The following is a 15,683-nucleotide window of genomic DNA, read 5'->3' on the forward strand; positions in this document are numbered from 1 at the left end:
GATGCAAAGCTTAAAAACAAAAAAAGACCCACTGAAAAACTGAGTTTATGCAATCTTTATTGGTAAATTATTAGTACTCTAACAATTTCTTGAATCTTACAAAATTGCACATATGTAATGGTGTGTGCGTTATGTGTTTGTGTATATGTATGCAGCAAGACACAATGTAGGGGGAAAAAATGCAATATGTGAGGTTGCCTAGAAAAGCAATGTCAGGGGTGTTAAGAAGATTCTTGGGTTGGGGGCGTAGCTCAGTGGTAGAACACTTGCCTAGCATGGTTGAGGCCCTGGGTTTGATCCCCAGCACCACATACAAACATACAAACATACTTAAATGAATAAATAAGTAAAACTTTTTTAAAAAGAGATGCTTATCCCTACCCCGAGAGAATTCTGGAAAGACTTTGAAAAGGATAACCAAGAGGGACTTAGCAAAATAGAGAATAATGGAACCAAAGAACCTGGAGATGAACTATTTCATCTCCAGTTATAATTCAGGTCTTTATTGCTGATAAACCATGTCTCATAAATGCTATACAGGAACTTCCCAGAAACAAATGATGTGAAGGTAGGTTAGTCTTGAAGCAGTTTAGGTTAGACACTAACCACTGTTTAGCACACTCTTTCAATTTGGACTAAAGCTCAATGTCCCATTGGGATGATTCATCTGGCAGCATCTACTAAGTGGTTCTTCTGTGCCAAGCACTACTTAAGGTCCACGTACACAGAGAAGAGTCAGTCCTTGCCTTCAAGTCTACAAAAGATAAGATCAATGTTTGCAACTATGGGAAAGTTTGACAAACAGTGATGCTCAATAAATAATGAGTAGTTGAATCAATAGTGTAATAGAAATGTACACATAAATAGGAGCTTTCTAAAGAACAATTTATCCCATCACAACAGCACAGATGAATAAGCCAGAAAGTTCACTATTCTGTACACTTCTAAGAGGCGAATTGGTAAATGCTGTAATAGAAGATATCAAGGCTTATGCCACAAAAAGAGCAGGGGTAGTATCATGAAAAATATTATCACTCATTTTATAAAAAAGAGCATTTTAATTATTGTCCTTGGAAATTATAAAGACTATACATGATTTAGAAATGAGATAGTACCAAACAACGGTCAAAGAAGACTCATCCCTTCTTATGCCTTTTCTTTTGTCTGGTCACTCAGAAATATAATGTTATCTGTAAAGAAGCAAAGTATAAAAATTATTTTCAGAACTCTTTCTTCATTTCATTTAGTAATTTCCCTAATGCATATATACTTTAGTGCTATTACATATTTTCACAGTGTTAAATAACTTTTGTTGTGCTGATGAAAGGTATATAAAATAAGCATAAGCAGAACTAAAAGTTGGGCTTTGGTTGTTTGTTCAACAATATTCAGGCTTTGTTAGAAAAAGTGGGTTATTTCTTGTCTTTCCTGAAGACAGTTAAAATCTTCCCAGCAATAAGTTCTCATAAAAAGAACTGGTCACAAGTTTGGGTACCCAAGAAACACCATATTCACACTCAGAAGAGGACTAATGTAGGAAAATACTTACATTAGTTTTCAAAGTCAATATACTTTCAAAGAAACTTACTAGCAGGAAAATATATGCTTATTATTTATAAGAAATAATTTACTTAGGTGTACGATAGTTAAGGCATGAACTCTGAAGTTCCATATGCTACAGCTATGGAGGAAAGGACAGGTCAACACATGGCCTTTCTTTCCTAGCTACAGATTTATTTAGCCTATGCTTGTAAGTAAGTTAAAAACTCATTTTTTTTAACTTTTAAAATTTAAGACAGAATAATTTACACCCATTTTGGGGGATATTTTTACTAGTAAATATTACAGAGTAAGCATTTTTTATCCAAACACCTCAGCTACTGCTCTACAGACACAATTCCAAGGTAGTTAGCTAACGATAAGCAAAGGAAAAAAGCTCAAGCAGTATTTCCTATATAACTCCAAAAATTTAAGATTCTTAAAACTAAATAGGTGCAAAAATGGTTATTATGTAATGAGTATCTGTTAGCAACTTCATGACTAGAAAAATAAGAGTATTTTGATACAGAATAGTAACTTGAAAAAAGATTATTAGAATTAAAGACTGTTTGAAAGGACAACAGTGCCACCTACTGATGGTTCATTTAAGTTCAGGTCTGACCCCTAGTCAATAAAAATATGACCTACAAAACAGATCAACCAAATTAAACTCTATCTTTTCCATTCAAACATCACTCAGTGTCTATTCAGTTTTATTGAATAGCCATAAACACAGCAACTAACAAGGTTAGTTAAAACTGGTAATATGAAAAAGCAAAATGGCAGACAATCTAAAATGTTTTTGTTTGGCTTGGTTCATAACAACCCAACATACTAGAACAATCCAGTTTGTCTACACATTTGGTTTATATTGGACAATAAATGAGAGTAGGAAAATACCTACATTAGTTTTCAAAGTCAATAGACTTTCAAAGAATCTTACTAGCAGGAAAATATGTACTTATTATTTATAACAAATTATAATTTACCTATGTGTACAGTAGTTAAGACATGAACTCTAGAGCCAAGAGAAAGGAAATCTGCAAATTAAGAGAGACTTAAGATATATACAAGCCATGTGATACAATATATAGGTATGTATTTATGATGAAATCCAGAAAATTTGAATACTGTGACATTTAATAGAATTTTAACAATAATCTCACAATATTAAGCATGATAAATAGTATCACAACTTTCTATTTGAATATACACGTTGTCTTTCAGAAATACCTACTGAAATTTATGAAGTGACATAGTATCTGGGGTTCAGTTCAAACTAATGCAGGTAAGGAAAAGTGGTTGAGGACAGAGAAGAAATAATACTGGCAATCACTTGGTAAGTGATGAAAATAAATGGTGGGAGATCGTTTCACTAGTCTACCTAATTTTAGCATATTTCAGAAGTTCGTAAGTATTGAGACATTACTATAAGATTTCCTTTATTCCTATCAATTCATAAAAATAGGTTTCCTGTGTTTAATATCAATAAAAACAAATAAAAGAACTAAACTGAGGCTTAACAATGCCTAATTTTAGGAATTGGGGAAATGCTTCAAGAGGCTGAATGCCTGCCTGGCAAGTGTGTTCAAACTCCTGTACTGCCCTTAATAAAAAAAAAATTCCTAGTTTTAGCAATTTAACCAGGTACAAAAAGCATAATCTACTTCATTAAAAGATATACTTCTAGTAAAATTTTAGTTTTTATATTAATATATTGTACTGGCCAATTCAATATTAAAAACAACTGTAATGACAGTCTGAGAGAAACATATCTTTTAGAGCCTTACTTTCACAGTCTTTTTCACTTACTTTTTAAGGTCTTAAAATTTCTTTTACGGAGTCACCTTTCTATACTCATGGGTTCCACATCCACATATTCAACCAACCACAGATCAAAATTATCTGAAAATAAAAAACCGCATCTGCACTGACAGGCAGGCCTTTTTCCTTGCCAATATACCCTGAACGTTGCAGTACAACACTTTACATGTCATTTGCCTTGTATGTGTATTATAAATCATCTAGAGATGGTAAAGTATTTTGTAGGATGTGTAGGTTACATGCAAATAGTATTTATATAAGGGACTTGAGCATTCACTGATTCTGGTACCTGTGGAGGATCCTAGAACCAATCCCCCAAGGATATCCAAGGAATGACTAGATGTATATATTTTTCGTTACAGACAAATTTGGTAAGATGAATAAAAGATACTTTCTGCTCTGTTGTTGTTGGGACTGGGGTTTGAACTCAGGGATTCCAGCTTGCAAAGCAGACACTCTGCTCCTGGAGCCACACCTCCAGTCTATTTTGATTATTTTGGAGATGAGACTTCTCAAACTATTTGCCCATGCTGGCCTGGAACCATAATCCTGCTGATCTCAGCCTCCCAAGTACCTAGGATTACAGACATGAGTCGCCACCATCAGGCTTCAAAATTCTTAACTATTCAAAATTCTTAACTATTCAATACATTATATTAAGACATACCTTGAACTTATTTTTTCAGTACTGAGGAGTGAACCCAGGCCCTATAATCAGGGGCTCTACCACTCAAACTATAGCCCTAGATTTTTTTGCTTTCCCTTCATTTTGTTGTTGTTAATTGGTTTTTGAGACAGAATCTCACTAAATTTGCCCAAGCTGGCCTCGAAATTGCAATTTTCCTGCTTCACCCTCACGAATGCTGGGATTACAGGCATGCACCACCATGCACAGCTAAGATATACTTTTGAGGAGAAAACAGCAATGGTAAAAGAAGTTCCAAGGAAAAGGAAAAATGTGAAAATTTGACCAGCTTGTTAATTTTTTTCATAAGATGACAGGTAGCAAATTGCTATGGTATTTAGATTCCATTAATCTAAACATAATGATTTTATATAAAGAACATTTCCTAATGTCAACTTAAAGATGTCCAAAGGGTTATACTGTTTTCAAAACTTAAAATATTTTCAAAACTTTGAAAACTTTACAACAATGAGTACCTTCTTAACTTATGTGTTTAGCTTTTCTAGTTATCTTTACTTTTCTAGTTTTGTATTTTGTTAAAAGAGAATAAAAATTTAATTTCAAATAGAAATTTCAGCATATTAAGCTCTAAAGAGGTTCTGAATAAATGTACACAAATGTTTAATGCCTCGTATTAATGGAACAGTCTTGACACATATTTAAGCCATGTCCTTTAAAAATGACACTGAAATTAAGACTTCTGATGGCTTTTAATAACTACTAGCATGGACAATTCAATTTTACACTTTATTCAAAAGTTACTTGTTAACTAGAACTATTGAATAGAAAGACAATTTTCTAAAGGAAAAGATATATGTGTAAAATCTCAGAAAACAGAAAAATCAGAACTACAAATTCTTCTGGTGAACTGTCTATGATCTTGTAGGCATCTGCTTACAGTCCCATATAAAGTTACTTAAAACACAGTCAAACTTTTAAAGGAAAAAAAAAAGAACCATCATCACAAGCTTCTTACCAGCTATGATTGTCGTTGCTTGTCGCCTTACATTGTTTTTGTCCATGTATTCACCATAGTCTACTTTCCCTTCCACATAAATTCGAGACCTGATATAAATAAAATTCAGTTTTTAGTCTGGAGATTTTATTATTGCTTTACCAGAAAGTATCAATCTAGGTGTGGTAATGAATACACACAAAAGATAAAATATATAATTATATGTAATCTCATTTTTGCTATAACTTCTCAAAGTTCAAAATTAAAAGTACAGAAACACAATGTACAAGAAAACTTGATACATCTAGTTAGCCAGGCATGGTGTTACATAACTGTAATCCCAGCAATTGGGGGGTTGGGGCTGGCTGAAGCAAGAGGATCACAAGTTCAAGGCTGGCCTGAACAACTTAGCAAAATGCTGTCCCAAAGTGAAATTTCAAAAAAAGAATGACAATGTTATCATTCTTTAGCTTTTTTCCTTATAGAAGTTTAAAAAAATATATTCAAAATGTTAAGCCAATTTTTTTTTAAAAGGTAACTTAAGGCCATGAAGAAGGAAAAGCAACTTAGTGGCATCCTTTAAATCTCTAGAAATGATTTCCAATGTGTCATTTTCCTTAACCTCTCATTTAGGACTCCCTAACAGATTTTATTGATTTGTTAATTTTAATTATCAGCTCATTTCTATAGTAAACCTATTCTCAAGGGAACAAGATTATCATATTCAAAAACAAAGGTCTTCAGCTTAATTACTAGCACTATTTCTATACCATCTAAAGAGCCAAACATATGTAAAATCATAATTATGATTTTACAGAGTAGAAAATGACCACAATGGCAACAGTTTTCAGTGTCCCCCACCACCAGAAAGAAGACAAACTAGTAAAATGATCAGGTACCAAAGAAAACACACACACGCACACTCTTCAATCAGGTGAAACTGTATGCTGACCTCATCCTTGAAATATACTGTTTGTATGTGTGTATGTGCGCATATTCATATATACATACATGAAAGGCAATGGAGATACGTATGAAGTAAAGGTATGCAGTTGCTGAAAAGAATCGGAAATTTTAATCACTGCTGAAACTATTTTTCATGAATATATCTTACTTCTAAAAAACAAGTATATTTCTAAACACCTTTACTGTTAATACAACTGCTGTTAACACACACTATTGTCCTTAAGAGTCTGGAGAAGATACTTTTCATACATCATCAATCCAAGCATTCCAAAAACAAATTAAGCTTATAGAAAAAATTACCAAATACAAAATAATTCAAGTGTGTCAGAACTGAGACATTCCAGACTCTCTACTAAAGACATCACGTGGATGCCAAGAATCAAGACTTCAGGATCCCTGATCACACACGCATAGGACCTCCTAAAAGTAAGCTGCAGGTGCCCAAAAAGTATGTGTTATAGTGACATGTAGTACACTTTACCTTCTCTCCTGTCTCATCAATTTCTATGTAGGTACATACCTTATTTGCCCTAAATTACATGTTCTCAGAAGGCTAAAGCCATGTTTTATATTTGGATTTTTGAACTAGTCACACACACAATGATATTCCATGCACATAGGATTAAATAATTAATAAATACCTTTTTGCTTTGTTTTGGTTTTGGGATTTTTGAGACAGGGTCTCATTATGTAGCCTATCCTGGCCTCAAATTCACAATCCTCCTGCCTCGGTCCCCACAAGTGCTGGGATAACAGGTGTGTACCACCATGACCAGATAAGTATCTCTTGCAAGGTACTCAGAAATAAAGGAGGAGCTACATATTCCTTGCTTTAAAACATTGAGCCAAAAGATTCTTCCTTCTTTAACTTACCCCTTTTTCACATACTGATACGCTACATCTCTAAGGCCTGGCCGGAACACTGATATTCTGTGCCATGTTGTCTTTTGACTGACATCACCTAAATTACAAGAGTAGGAAACATGGTTACAAATGCCAATGAGTACAATAAATATCAAACGGACAACATGCCCAGCAAAACCAAACTCATAAATTCTAAAAGAACAAAACTGAAGAATACTTTATCTAAAAGTAGCTTATTTCTACATAATTGGCAATAATGTATATTTATTGCAAAAAAATTAAACCCTAGGCTTTTATACTCACCCATTTGGTATACTTCACTGTCCCCTGATCGCCACATCTCATTTGTTGCTAGAGAAAATATTGTGACTGGATTTTTTCCTTCGACCTGTCTCATGACAGGGTCCTGACCCACTCTCCCAAGTAACTGCACACGATTCAAAGCTGAAACATAATGTGGAGATGAAATGAAATTGAGAACCTGCTATGGAACACACGTTGTGTGCCCCACAAAGTTTGTTTCTTGAAGCTTACAACCCAGTGTGACAGTATTTAGAGGTAGGTCTTGGGCAGGTTAACTAGATTTAGAAGAGGTCATGAGGGTAAGGCCTCCATGACGGGATATCAGAGCTTTCTCTCTGCCATGTGAAGACAGTGAGAAGCCAACTATCTGCAAGCCAGGAAAAAGACCCTCAGCAAGAGCCCAACCATGTTGACACCTTGATTTTGGAGTTCTGGCCTCCAGAAGTGAGAAATAAATGTCTATTGTTTAAGTCACTCAGTCTACTGTAATTCATTATTGTAGCCAGAGTTAACTTCACACTTGAACGTGAGAGAAATATCCGGAAAAAGAACAACTACAAATAGTACTTCAACTTTAACGTCTGCATTAAGCAAAACTCAAGTTAAAAGAAAGGGGTAAATAAAGGAAGGTTGAGAGGGGAAAAAAAGTTGACAAGAAAAGAGAGAATAGTCAGAGAAAACAGCCCCACCAAAACAATCCAAACTCTATCTTATATTCTTCAAGGTATCTTTTTTTTTTCCAACTATCTGTGGCGCTAAAAGAACAAATCTGAGGCCTAAAATCTTTATTACTGAGAGAAATACTTCTGTGAAACATTATCTTTCACAGTCTAACATAACTTTGGAAGACTCAAATAATCAAATATGACTTGAGGAAATTCTTCCAGTGGGACAGCGAAGACAAGAGTGAATAATCTCTGCCTGAAAAGGAGAAGGGCTTAATTCATCCTAGTTCCCCATAGCCTAATGGGGCCAAAATCTGAGGAGCAAATATAAGCCAAACACACAATTGTTAACATGGTTAAACACAGCATACTTCTTCTATAGCTCTTTGAGAACATTATTTGACTACTATAAATAGCACCATAAACTTAGAAAATAGCTACTTACATCTTTCCAGAACCAAACTGCTGGATATTTCAGACTCATGTCTTACAAACTGATGAAGCACCTACAGGAGAACAATAGGTACTGTGGCTTTAAGTTTTTAGGAAAGGCAAATGCAGACAGAAGATCGCTTATATTCATGTGTCATTTAGTCAGTAGTTCCTATTTGCTCTAGAAGAGAAGACAAGAGAACACTCTTCCCATATTCTCCCAAAATATAGTCCCAAAAGGACCAAGCAAAAACACTTTCAGAGCAGCCTACAGCAGAAGCCAAAGATTCAAAGAAGACTAAAGAGCACATGTCCAAAAGTTAATTTATAGTCTTCTCCTGTTCTTTTGAGCCAATCTTTCTGAATATGGCACTTCAGTGCTTACAGGTAAAATCAAAATGGCATGAGTTCTATAAGAGAGAGGATGACAATAATTGTAAATAGCCTGTACCTAAATGTTGCTTCCAAGTATTGAAAACATCCAGCTTTCATTAGCAAGAGACACAGAGAAAAGCAAAAAGTGCAATATACATTCAATAGACCAACCTTATTTTTTTTAAATATAAATATATTTTATTTTATATATATAAAATAATTTATATATATAAAATATTTTTTATTTATACAATTTTTATTATTATATTTTTGTTATAGAGTTAAGAAATTTAGATTTATCTAATTTTGTACATCATTAGGCAAAAGGAAAGTAGGAAATAGTGTTTTCTAATGGATATATTCATAAATAGATTCATTAACAAATGTTCACAGATTCACTAAGAACTGTTAATCCCCCAAAACAACTGCTGGAATATTTGGAATACATTCAAAAGCAATTAGCTGTTAATCCCCAAAATTAACTGCTATAGGCTATTTGGAATAGATTCAAGTCATTACACATCACTGGATTCAGAATTTAGAGAGCTAAGACAACCTATCACAGAAACAGTTCTCAAGTGTTACTATAAAAAGCAGAAATCCACCAATAAAGCAACATCTATTCCTGGTGTCCTGTTGGTTTTAAAACTAGCACTAACATCTGGAGAGTGGGTAAGAAAACAAAGATTTAAATTATAGCATACTACAGGAAACAAGCTGCTAACTAGTACGTGAATCATGAACAATACGAATTTAAGTGCTCAGAACAGCCAGAGACAGCAGTGTCTCATTTTAGGCACACACAAAAATCAAGACTTACTAGAGAAATAGAAATAGGGAAAGGATTATTCAACTTGGATAATTTTTTAAATTAAACTTTTATGCTTTTATATTTGGGTTTAAAGTTATCTTAACACTGGAGCATTATCAAGATAGTAACTTTTCTATGCTTCACATTTTAACACATAATTTTAAAAAGGTTAAAAGTACATTCAGGTTGAAGTAAGAATCTGAGAATCTAAAGTCAACTTGAGAGTAGGGCGGAGAGGACAACAGGTTTCATAGAGGATCATTAGTTTTTTGTTTTGTTTTGTTTTTTAAGTTTTAGTGATTTATTTTAGTGTAACAGGATAAAGAAATGAGAAATGGAAAATGAGAGAAACATCTCCTACTTCCCACACAGGAAATGGGAGTAAAGACTCCTCTTCATTAGTTTTAAGAGGTGGATAAGAGAGAGGTGTTACTGGGAGCATTCACAGAACTTGGTACCCAACAACACTGAGGAAAAATGGCAAAATTAGGCTGTCTTAAGACAGGCCAAATGTATGAGAAGCCAAACTGCACGGAATTAGAATGAGCTTTGGAAATTGTGAACTTGTAGTGATACTGAGACCTGAGTTGCTCTACTCAGTGTAGGAAGATAGTAAGAGGCAAGACTTTATTAACAGAGGAAGGTAGATGTTCAGGAAAACCTGGCAAAATCCAGCCCCAACCCTACCAAATAAGTACATGTTAAGGTGGTGGGTACGCTTAAAGGTCTCTCCCTGCAACCAAAAGCTTAAAGAAATCTGATCACTATAGCTGATGATAACACAGCTCAGCAACAACATAGAAAAGTGACTACCTGTAATACAGGTCTTCGAAACATGGCTTCTATTTTCTTTTCTTACAATCTAATCTTCAGGATTTTCCTAAAGGGGAAAAAAAAGATACATATTACAATTTATAGCAAAAGCACAAGATCACTGGTCCTAAATTCCTAACTGCCTTCATGCTTTAATGCATGCCCAACTTGTGACCGAAACACATCAATATCACTATATGCTTGAAGAAAATCTCCTGCCCCTCTTCTCCCCTCTGAAAGGAAAATGAAGACGCAAGAGACACAGACCAAGAAAGAATCTATGACCTTTGCAAGCAGCAAGTCATTATTAGGGAGAGGAGACCTGAGAAGGACCCTCGGCCATCAGAGTAACACTCTGAGAGGGGCAAGGGCACACCTCTCTTACAGTCTGGGGCTTTTAAGCATCCTGTGGTGGGAAAAGGGAGATTGGAGGGGGATGGGCATTAGAAAAAATGCGAAGGAGGACTGGGGGAAGGTGCTGCACATTATCAGGAAGGTCACTGGGGTGGGCAGCCAGCCATACACGTTACTGTTTTTCTCTGGCTCTTGTATCAAAAGTAGCCATGTTTGCATTGTTTTCGTGCAATATTTCGTGGAATATTGTTTTCAATATTCCAGCACCCTCCACCCCCAAAAAGACTCACACCTGTAGGTCTTTTTGATCCCACTTAACTTTCTTCTCCCATACAAAAGAAATTCTGAGTGTGAATTAATCCCACTTTCACTTCACCGTCTTCTCAAATTTTTGTCTTGGGGAGAGTTTTTGTATTGATTTGTTCACTGTGATAGTCTAAATTCCTAGAACAGTTCCCAACACACAGTAAGGGCTCAATAAATATTACTGTCATTAAGAGATTTAAATATGAAACCCGCTGCTACAAAAATTACTGCCTCCATTCCCGTTAGCGCTGCAAACCTCCTTGGCTTCCTAGCCTCACGGCTGGGATGGACCCCGCGTCCTTTCCCAAGGTGGCGCTCCCACCCGCCAATTTAAGGCGCTGTGCAGAAACTGCGGACCCTTCAGCACAAGTGAAAGGGCCAAACGACGACTCAACATCACCTCCCAACTCACACAGGCCCAGAGTGCACACCCACCATACGACTCGTGCACTTCCTTCTTCCCTCCTTCACCTGACGCTCACGCCAAGGCACCAGCCAGCCAGGGTATCACTTCCGGCGCAAAGATAACGCAAGGCTCGCGATAGGAAGAGAAAACAGGAAGTCAATGGCGTGTGCCGTGGAAATGCTGCCGGCAAGCACCTCGGAAAATACGTCCCCTAACTTGAGAGTTCCGGGAACTTCTTTCCAGGAAGACGTGGATGGATCAACGCCGCCAAGCGGTGAAGTCCTTCAAATTTGAGGTTATCAATGAAACGATTTAATGCGGTTTCCAGCGCGACTGGAGAAATGGCTAGATATGTGAAATTGAGAATCGTGCCTCTGCTGGAGAAACAAAAAACCGACCCAGAACTCCTAAAGCTGTAAGAAAAGCCGAAAAAGAGGTATAGAGAAAGCGCTCAGATTAAGGTGGCGCCAAAAATATTGACGATCTAGATAAATGTTTCAATGTGCTATTTTAAAAAGTCAAAATGGAGGAAATCCGTGAGGAAGAAAATGTTAAAGTTTTAATTACAGAACCCAAGCCATATTGGGGCCGTGGAGTGTGAGCCCCTTACATACGTTTTTATATTTTTTTAATTTTTCTGAAATATTAAAGTAGTTAAATATTGCAAAATTTCAAAGTAGATGTATTAAAACTTACATTAAGTCTATTTTATTTAAGCCAAAATGGTATTATATTACTTTCCTGGCTTTAGTTGAAGTAAACTGGTGTTTTCAAAATCTACTTTTTGCTTATCTTGTTTCAGTTGAGAGACTTGCCTTATCTGACAAGTTTTCTTGACCTGGAGACAATCTTAAATAAGTTTAACTAACTTCAACTTTACCTAATAGATTTTGATAATTTTGTTCTAGGGGATTTTTTCGTTAATTTTAATATTTTAAAAAATATTACATTGAAATCTCTTTCATCTTGATTGATGAACTCATTGGGGCCCTTCAAGTTTTGCCTTCTTTGCCCTAATCTTGGCCATCTGGGGAAAGAAGGAGTGTGGGATAGAGTCCCACACCTTGCAGAGTCGAAGCCAGCAGAGATGGAGTGTTGGCCTTCATCCCCCTCCACCTCCGGGTCCTAGCACTATCCAACTTGCAGAGAGGAGAGGCAATTTCCAGATCATGCTAACAAGAAAATCAGACCCATTCCTGCCCTTTAATGTAAAAATCTGAACATGGTTTCACTTAACACGTTTTCCAACTTAGACCTTCATCTGTTCCAAAAGATCTAGCTCACCAGTTTATCTGAGACTTTTATCTCCATATACTTCCTTTACAAAATTGAGTCTCTGAAACATCATGCTATACTACCTTCAACCTGCACAGGTATCAATAATACCACATCTCACCAACTATATTACAACTTTCAATGCTCTCCAAGGATTTTCTCTTCAAAAGTACTGTTTCCTCTTGAGTATTTCAGTCAAATGAAAAACTAAATTCACCTTTTTTCCAAAGCTGTTTTCCCCACTTTAAGCTCATTTGTTTTAATAATGCAGACATGAATTTTAGGATAATCTTTATATCTTCCTCCCTGATCACCTCACATGTATTTCCTTATCCAAGGTCCTAAAAGTTCTTTCTTCATTTCCCACTAATATCTCCCTCATTCTGCCTTGCAGAATGTGGGAAAGATTGTTTAAAGAAAAAAAAATGAAAAAAAAAGCACCATGAAAATTGAAAATGGATAAACTTGAGCAAACTCTTTCAACTTTATAAACAATATCTGAGTGGAGTGTCTTGGCTAATCTTCCTTTTCTCCCAGAAAGTAATTACCAATAAATATTCTCCTTAAACTGTTGACTGAAGAAAGTTGAAGTGCTGTTACTTTCTTTTCCTTCCTTAACAAAGAGATGCACATTAAAACATGCAAAAAAAATTAAAGCTGTATGTCATGGAGAAACTTTGTTAAAAGTGCTTAATTCCATTATGGAATAGACCCTTCTTCCCAACTCACCAGGCACTTCAGCCTTGGTTTGCTGTAGCTGTCCTCAGCATTTGAAATGTTCTCTCCCACACCTTCAAAATTCTCTACTCAAATAGTCATTCCTGGCCAGAAATGGTGACTCGAGCCTATAATTCTAGCTACACGGAAATCAGGAGGATCACAGTTCAAGGGCAGGCTAGGCAAAAAGTTTTTGAGACCCCCAAACTCAACCAATATCTGATTGTGGTGGCATGGGCCTGTCATCCCAGCTGCAGGAAAGTATAAATAGGAGGATCGAAGTCCAAACTGGCCAGGGCATAAAAATCAAAATCCTATCTCAAAAATAACCAATGCAAAAAAGGGTTGGCAGAGTGGCCTAAATGGTAATCATATCTCTTGGGAGCCATGAGCCACAATCTGACAAGGTTATTTTGGCTTAGAAAGATCCTGACATGGTCAGGGACTGCAGGTGCACCATGTCTCTCACTGAGGTTTTGAGGAAACATGGAGTAGCCCCCTTTGTCTGGAGAAAAGAGACATTAACCTGAAGGTATTTGTTTGTTTTGGTGGGACTGGGGTCTGAACTCAGGACCTCATGCTTGCTAGGCAGGCACTCTACCTCTTGAGCCACTCCACCAGCCCTGGTATTTGTTTAGGAAAGGTTAGGAACAGGTGACATGTCCTTAGCAACCAGGCCCAGGTTTTGTGTATGTGAAACCAGGCAAAACTAGGTGAAAACAGGGAGGTCTGAATTTCACTAGTGAAACTGGGAGGGTCCAGGTTTCAGATATGAAACCTAGGAGATTGGAGCAAGAACATTGTTTTTCAGGTAGAGGGCATTGTTTCCCAGGCATAGAAACTCTCCCTGCATTGTAACTTCCTACTTTGTACTGCTTATTAAGCCTGATGCAAAAGTAAAAAATTTGCCAGTTGGTCATCAGCCTTCTGGCCCCCTTGAAATGTGTATTGTCTGTTCATTCCTTCCCTGTGCCCTTTCGGGTCAAGGACCTCTGAGATCCTGGCACATACCTGTCTGTCAAGCACAAGGTCATGCTGTTCAAACCCCAGTACTGCAAAATAATTTTAAAAAATAGTCATTCCTTTCTCTGTTCTGATTTCTTTGCTTTCAGTCTATCTTATAATATAAAACATCCTAATGATGCCTCATCTCTTCCATTGATTATAAGCTCCTAGAGTACAGAGAATCTGTTGTGAATATCAAAACACAGTGGGTTCTGAAACAAGGACAGCTATAGAAAGACCCAGATCATGGGCCAGATTAAAAAAACAGGAGGAAAAAATCCAGGAAGATATTCAAATATACCTAAAATCTCAACGCCAAAAAAAAAGAAAAATCAAGAAACTGGAAGAGTGGCTCAAATGTATTTTGTATAGAAATACTGCTTCAAGAACCTACCATTTACATTTTAATAGGGAAGCCCAGAAACTTTTTTTTTTTTTGGTGGGACTGGAGTTTGGAACTCAGGGCTTCTTACTTGCAAAGCACCCACTCTACCACTTGAGCCACTCCTCCAGTTCAGTTTGCTCTGGTTACTTTGGAGATGGAGATTTCTTGAACTATTTCCCCGGACTGGGTTTGAACTACAGTCCTCCCAATCAAAGATTCCCAAGTAGCTAGGATTACAAGCATGAGCCACTGGCACCCAGCAAGCCCAGAAACATTTCCATACCATGCACACACACGCATGCGCGCGCACACACACACACACACACACACACACACACACACACAGGCATGCATATAATTTAACATAACTGTAGACTTTCTGTGTTCCCCAGAAAAGAATTTCCCAATGACATGTGGTGACAGAATTGTGGCTTTAATCGGCTTTAATCCCTGACAGAAGTAGATGAATACAAGACTTTCACCATTTATAAAGCGACTGAAAAAGAGAAGTGCATATTATATATGCTCAGACATGCAAAGTTACTATGGCTTTGTTTTTATTTGCCTCTAAATTAAAAGTGTTTCAGCTATGGGCATCCAGTGGTAGACACCAGGGGTGGCAATGCTTTATCATAAATAAAAATGGCCATTAGCAACACCACTAACAACAGGTGTTGGCAAGGATGCAGGGAAAAAGGAACCCTTTTACACTCCTGGCGGGACTGCAAACTAGTACGACCACTCTGGAAAAAAAATTTGGAGGCTTCTTAAAAATCTAAACATAGATCTACCATATGATCCAGCAATACCACTCTTGGGGATATACCCAAAAGAATGTGACACAGATTACTCCAGAGGCACTTGCACACCCATGTTTATTGCAGCACTATTCACAATAGCCAAGTTATGGAAACAGCCAAGATGCCCTTCTACTGATGAATGGATTAAGAAAATGTGGTACTTAAACACAATGGAATTTTATGCAGCCATGAAGAAGAATGAA

General features: G+C 36.6%; 1 protein-coding gene across 7 annotated transcripts; it reads right to left on the minus strand.

Annotated features, from left to right (window-relative positions):
- Positions 1 to 39: 39 nt before the first annotated feature.
- Ssbp1 (single stranded DNA binding protein 1) lies at positions 40 to 11,423 on the minus strand. 7 transcript variants are annotated; one of them, XR_012443990.1, is made up of 9 exons: positions 11,328 to 11,422; positions 10,233 to 10,299; positions 8,247 to 8,307; positions 7,137 to 7,277; positions 6,843 to 6,930; positions 5,025 to 5,113; positions 3,352 to 3,444; positions 2,529 to 2,579; positions 40 to 1,190 (listed from the first exon to the last, which is right to left on the minus strand). XR_012443990.1 is itself a non-coding variant. In XM_020183563.2 (9 exons), exons 2-8 carry the CDS (start codon positions 10,254 to 10,256, stop codon positions 1,147 to 1,149), a joined length of 498 nt encoding a protein of 165 aa, XP_020039152.1. In that variant the 5' UTR covers positions 10,257 to 10,299; positions 11,328 to 11,423; the 3' UTR covers positions 40 to 754; positions 1,116 to 1,146. The 7 variants fall into 7 exon arrangements, 6 of the variants coding, with proteins under 6 accessions (XP_020039152.1, XP_073917854.1, XP_073917848.1 ...); XM_020183563.2 differs by lacking the exon at positions 3,352 to 3,444 and having other exon boundaries at positions 40 to 754; positions 1,116 to 1,190; positions 11,328 to 11,423; XM_074061753.1 differs by lacking the exon at positions 3,352 to 3,444 and having other exon boundaries at positions 40 to 754; positions 1,116 to 1,190; positions 11,364 to 11,382.
- Positions 11,424 to 15,683: the final 4,260 nt, after the last annotated feature.

This window comes from Castor canadensis, chromosome 2 (genome assembly GCF_047511655.1).
Source record: "Castor canadensis chromosome 2, mCasCan1.hap1v2, whole genome shotgun sequence".
Lineage (NCBI taxonomy): Eukaryota > Metazoa > Chordata > Mammalia > Rodentia > Castoridae > Castor > Castor canadensis.

Bases quoted from the DNA above. Each gene is read 5' to 3' on its own strand.
- Ssbp1 (XM_020183563.2), bottom strand. From the start codon at position 10,256: ATGTTTCGAAGACCTGTATTACAG. The intron at 8,308-10,232 runs GTAGTCACTTTT...GTTCTCCTGTAG, and splicing joins TTCGAAGACCTGTATTACAG to GTGCTTCATCAGTTTGTAAG. The intron at 5,114-6,842 runs GTAAGTTAAAGA...TATTTATATCAG, and splicing joins TATCAGTATGTGAAAAAGGG to GTCTCGAATTTATGTGGAAG.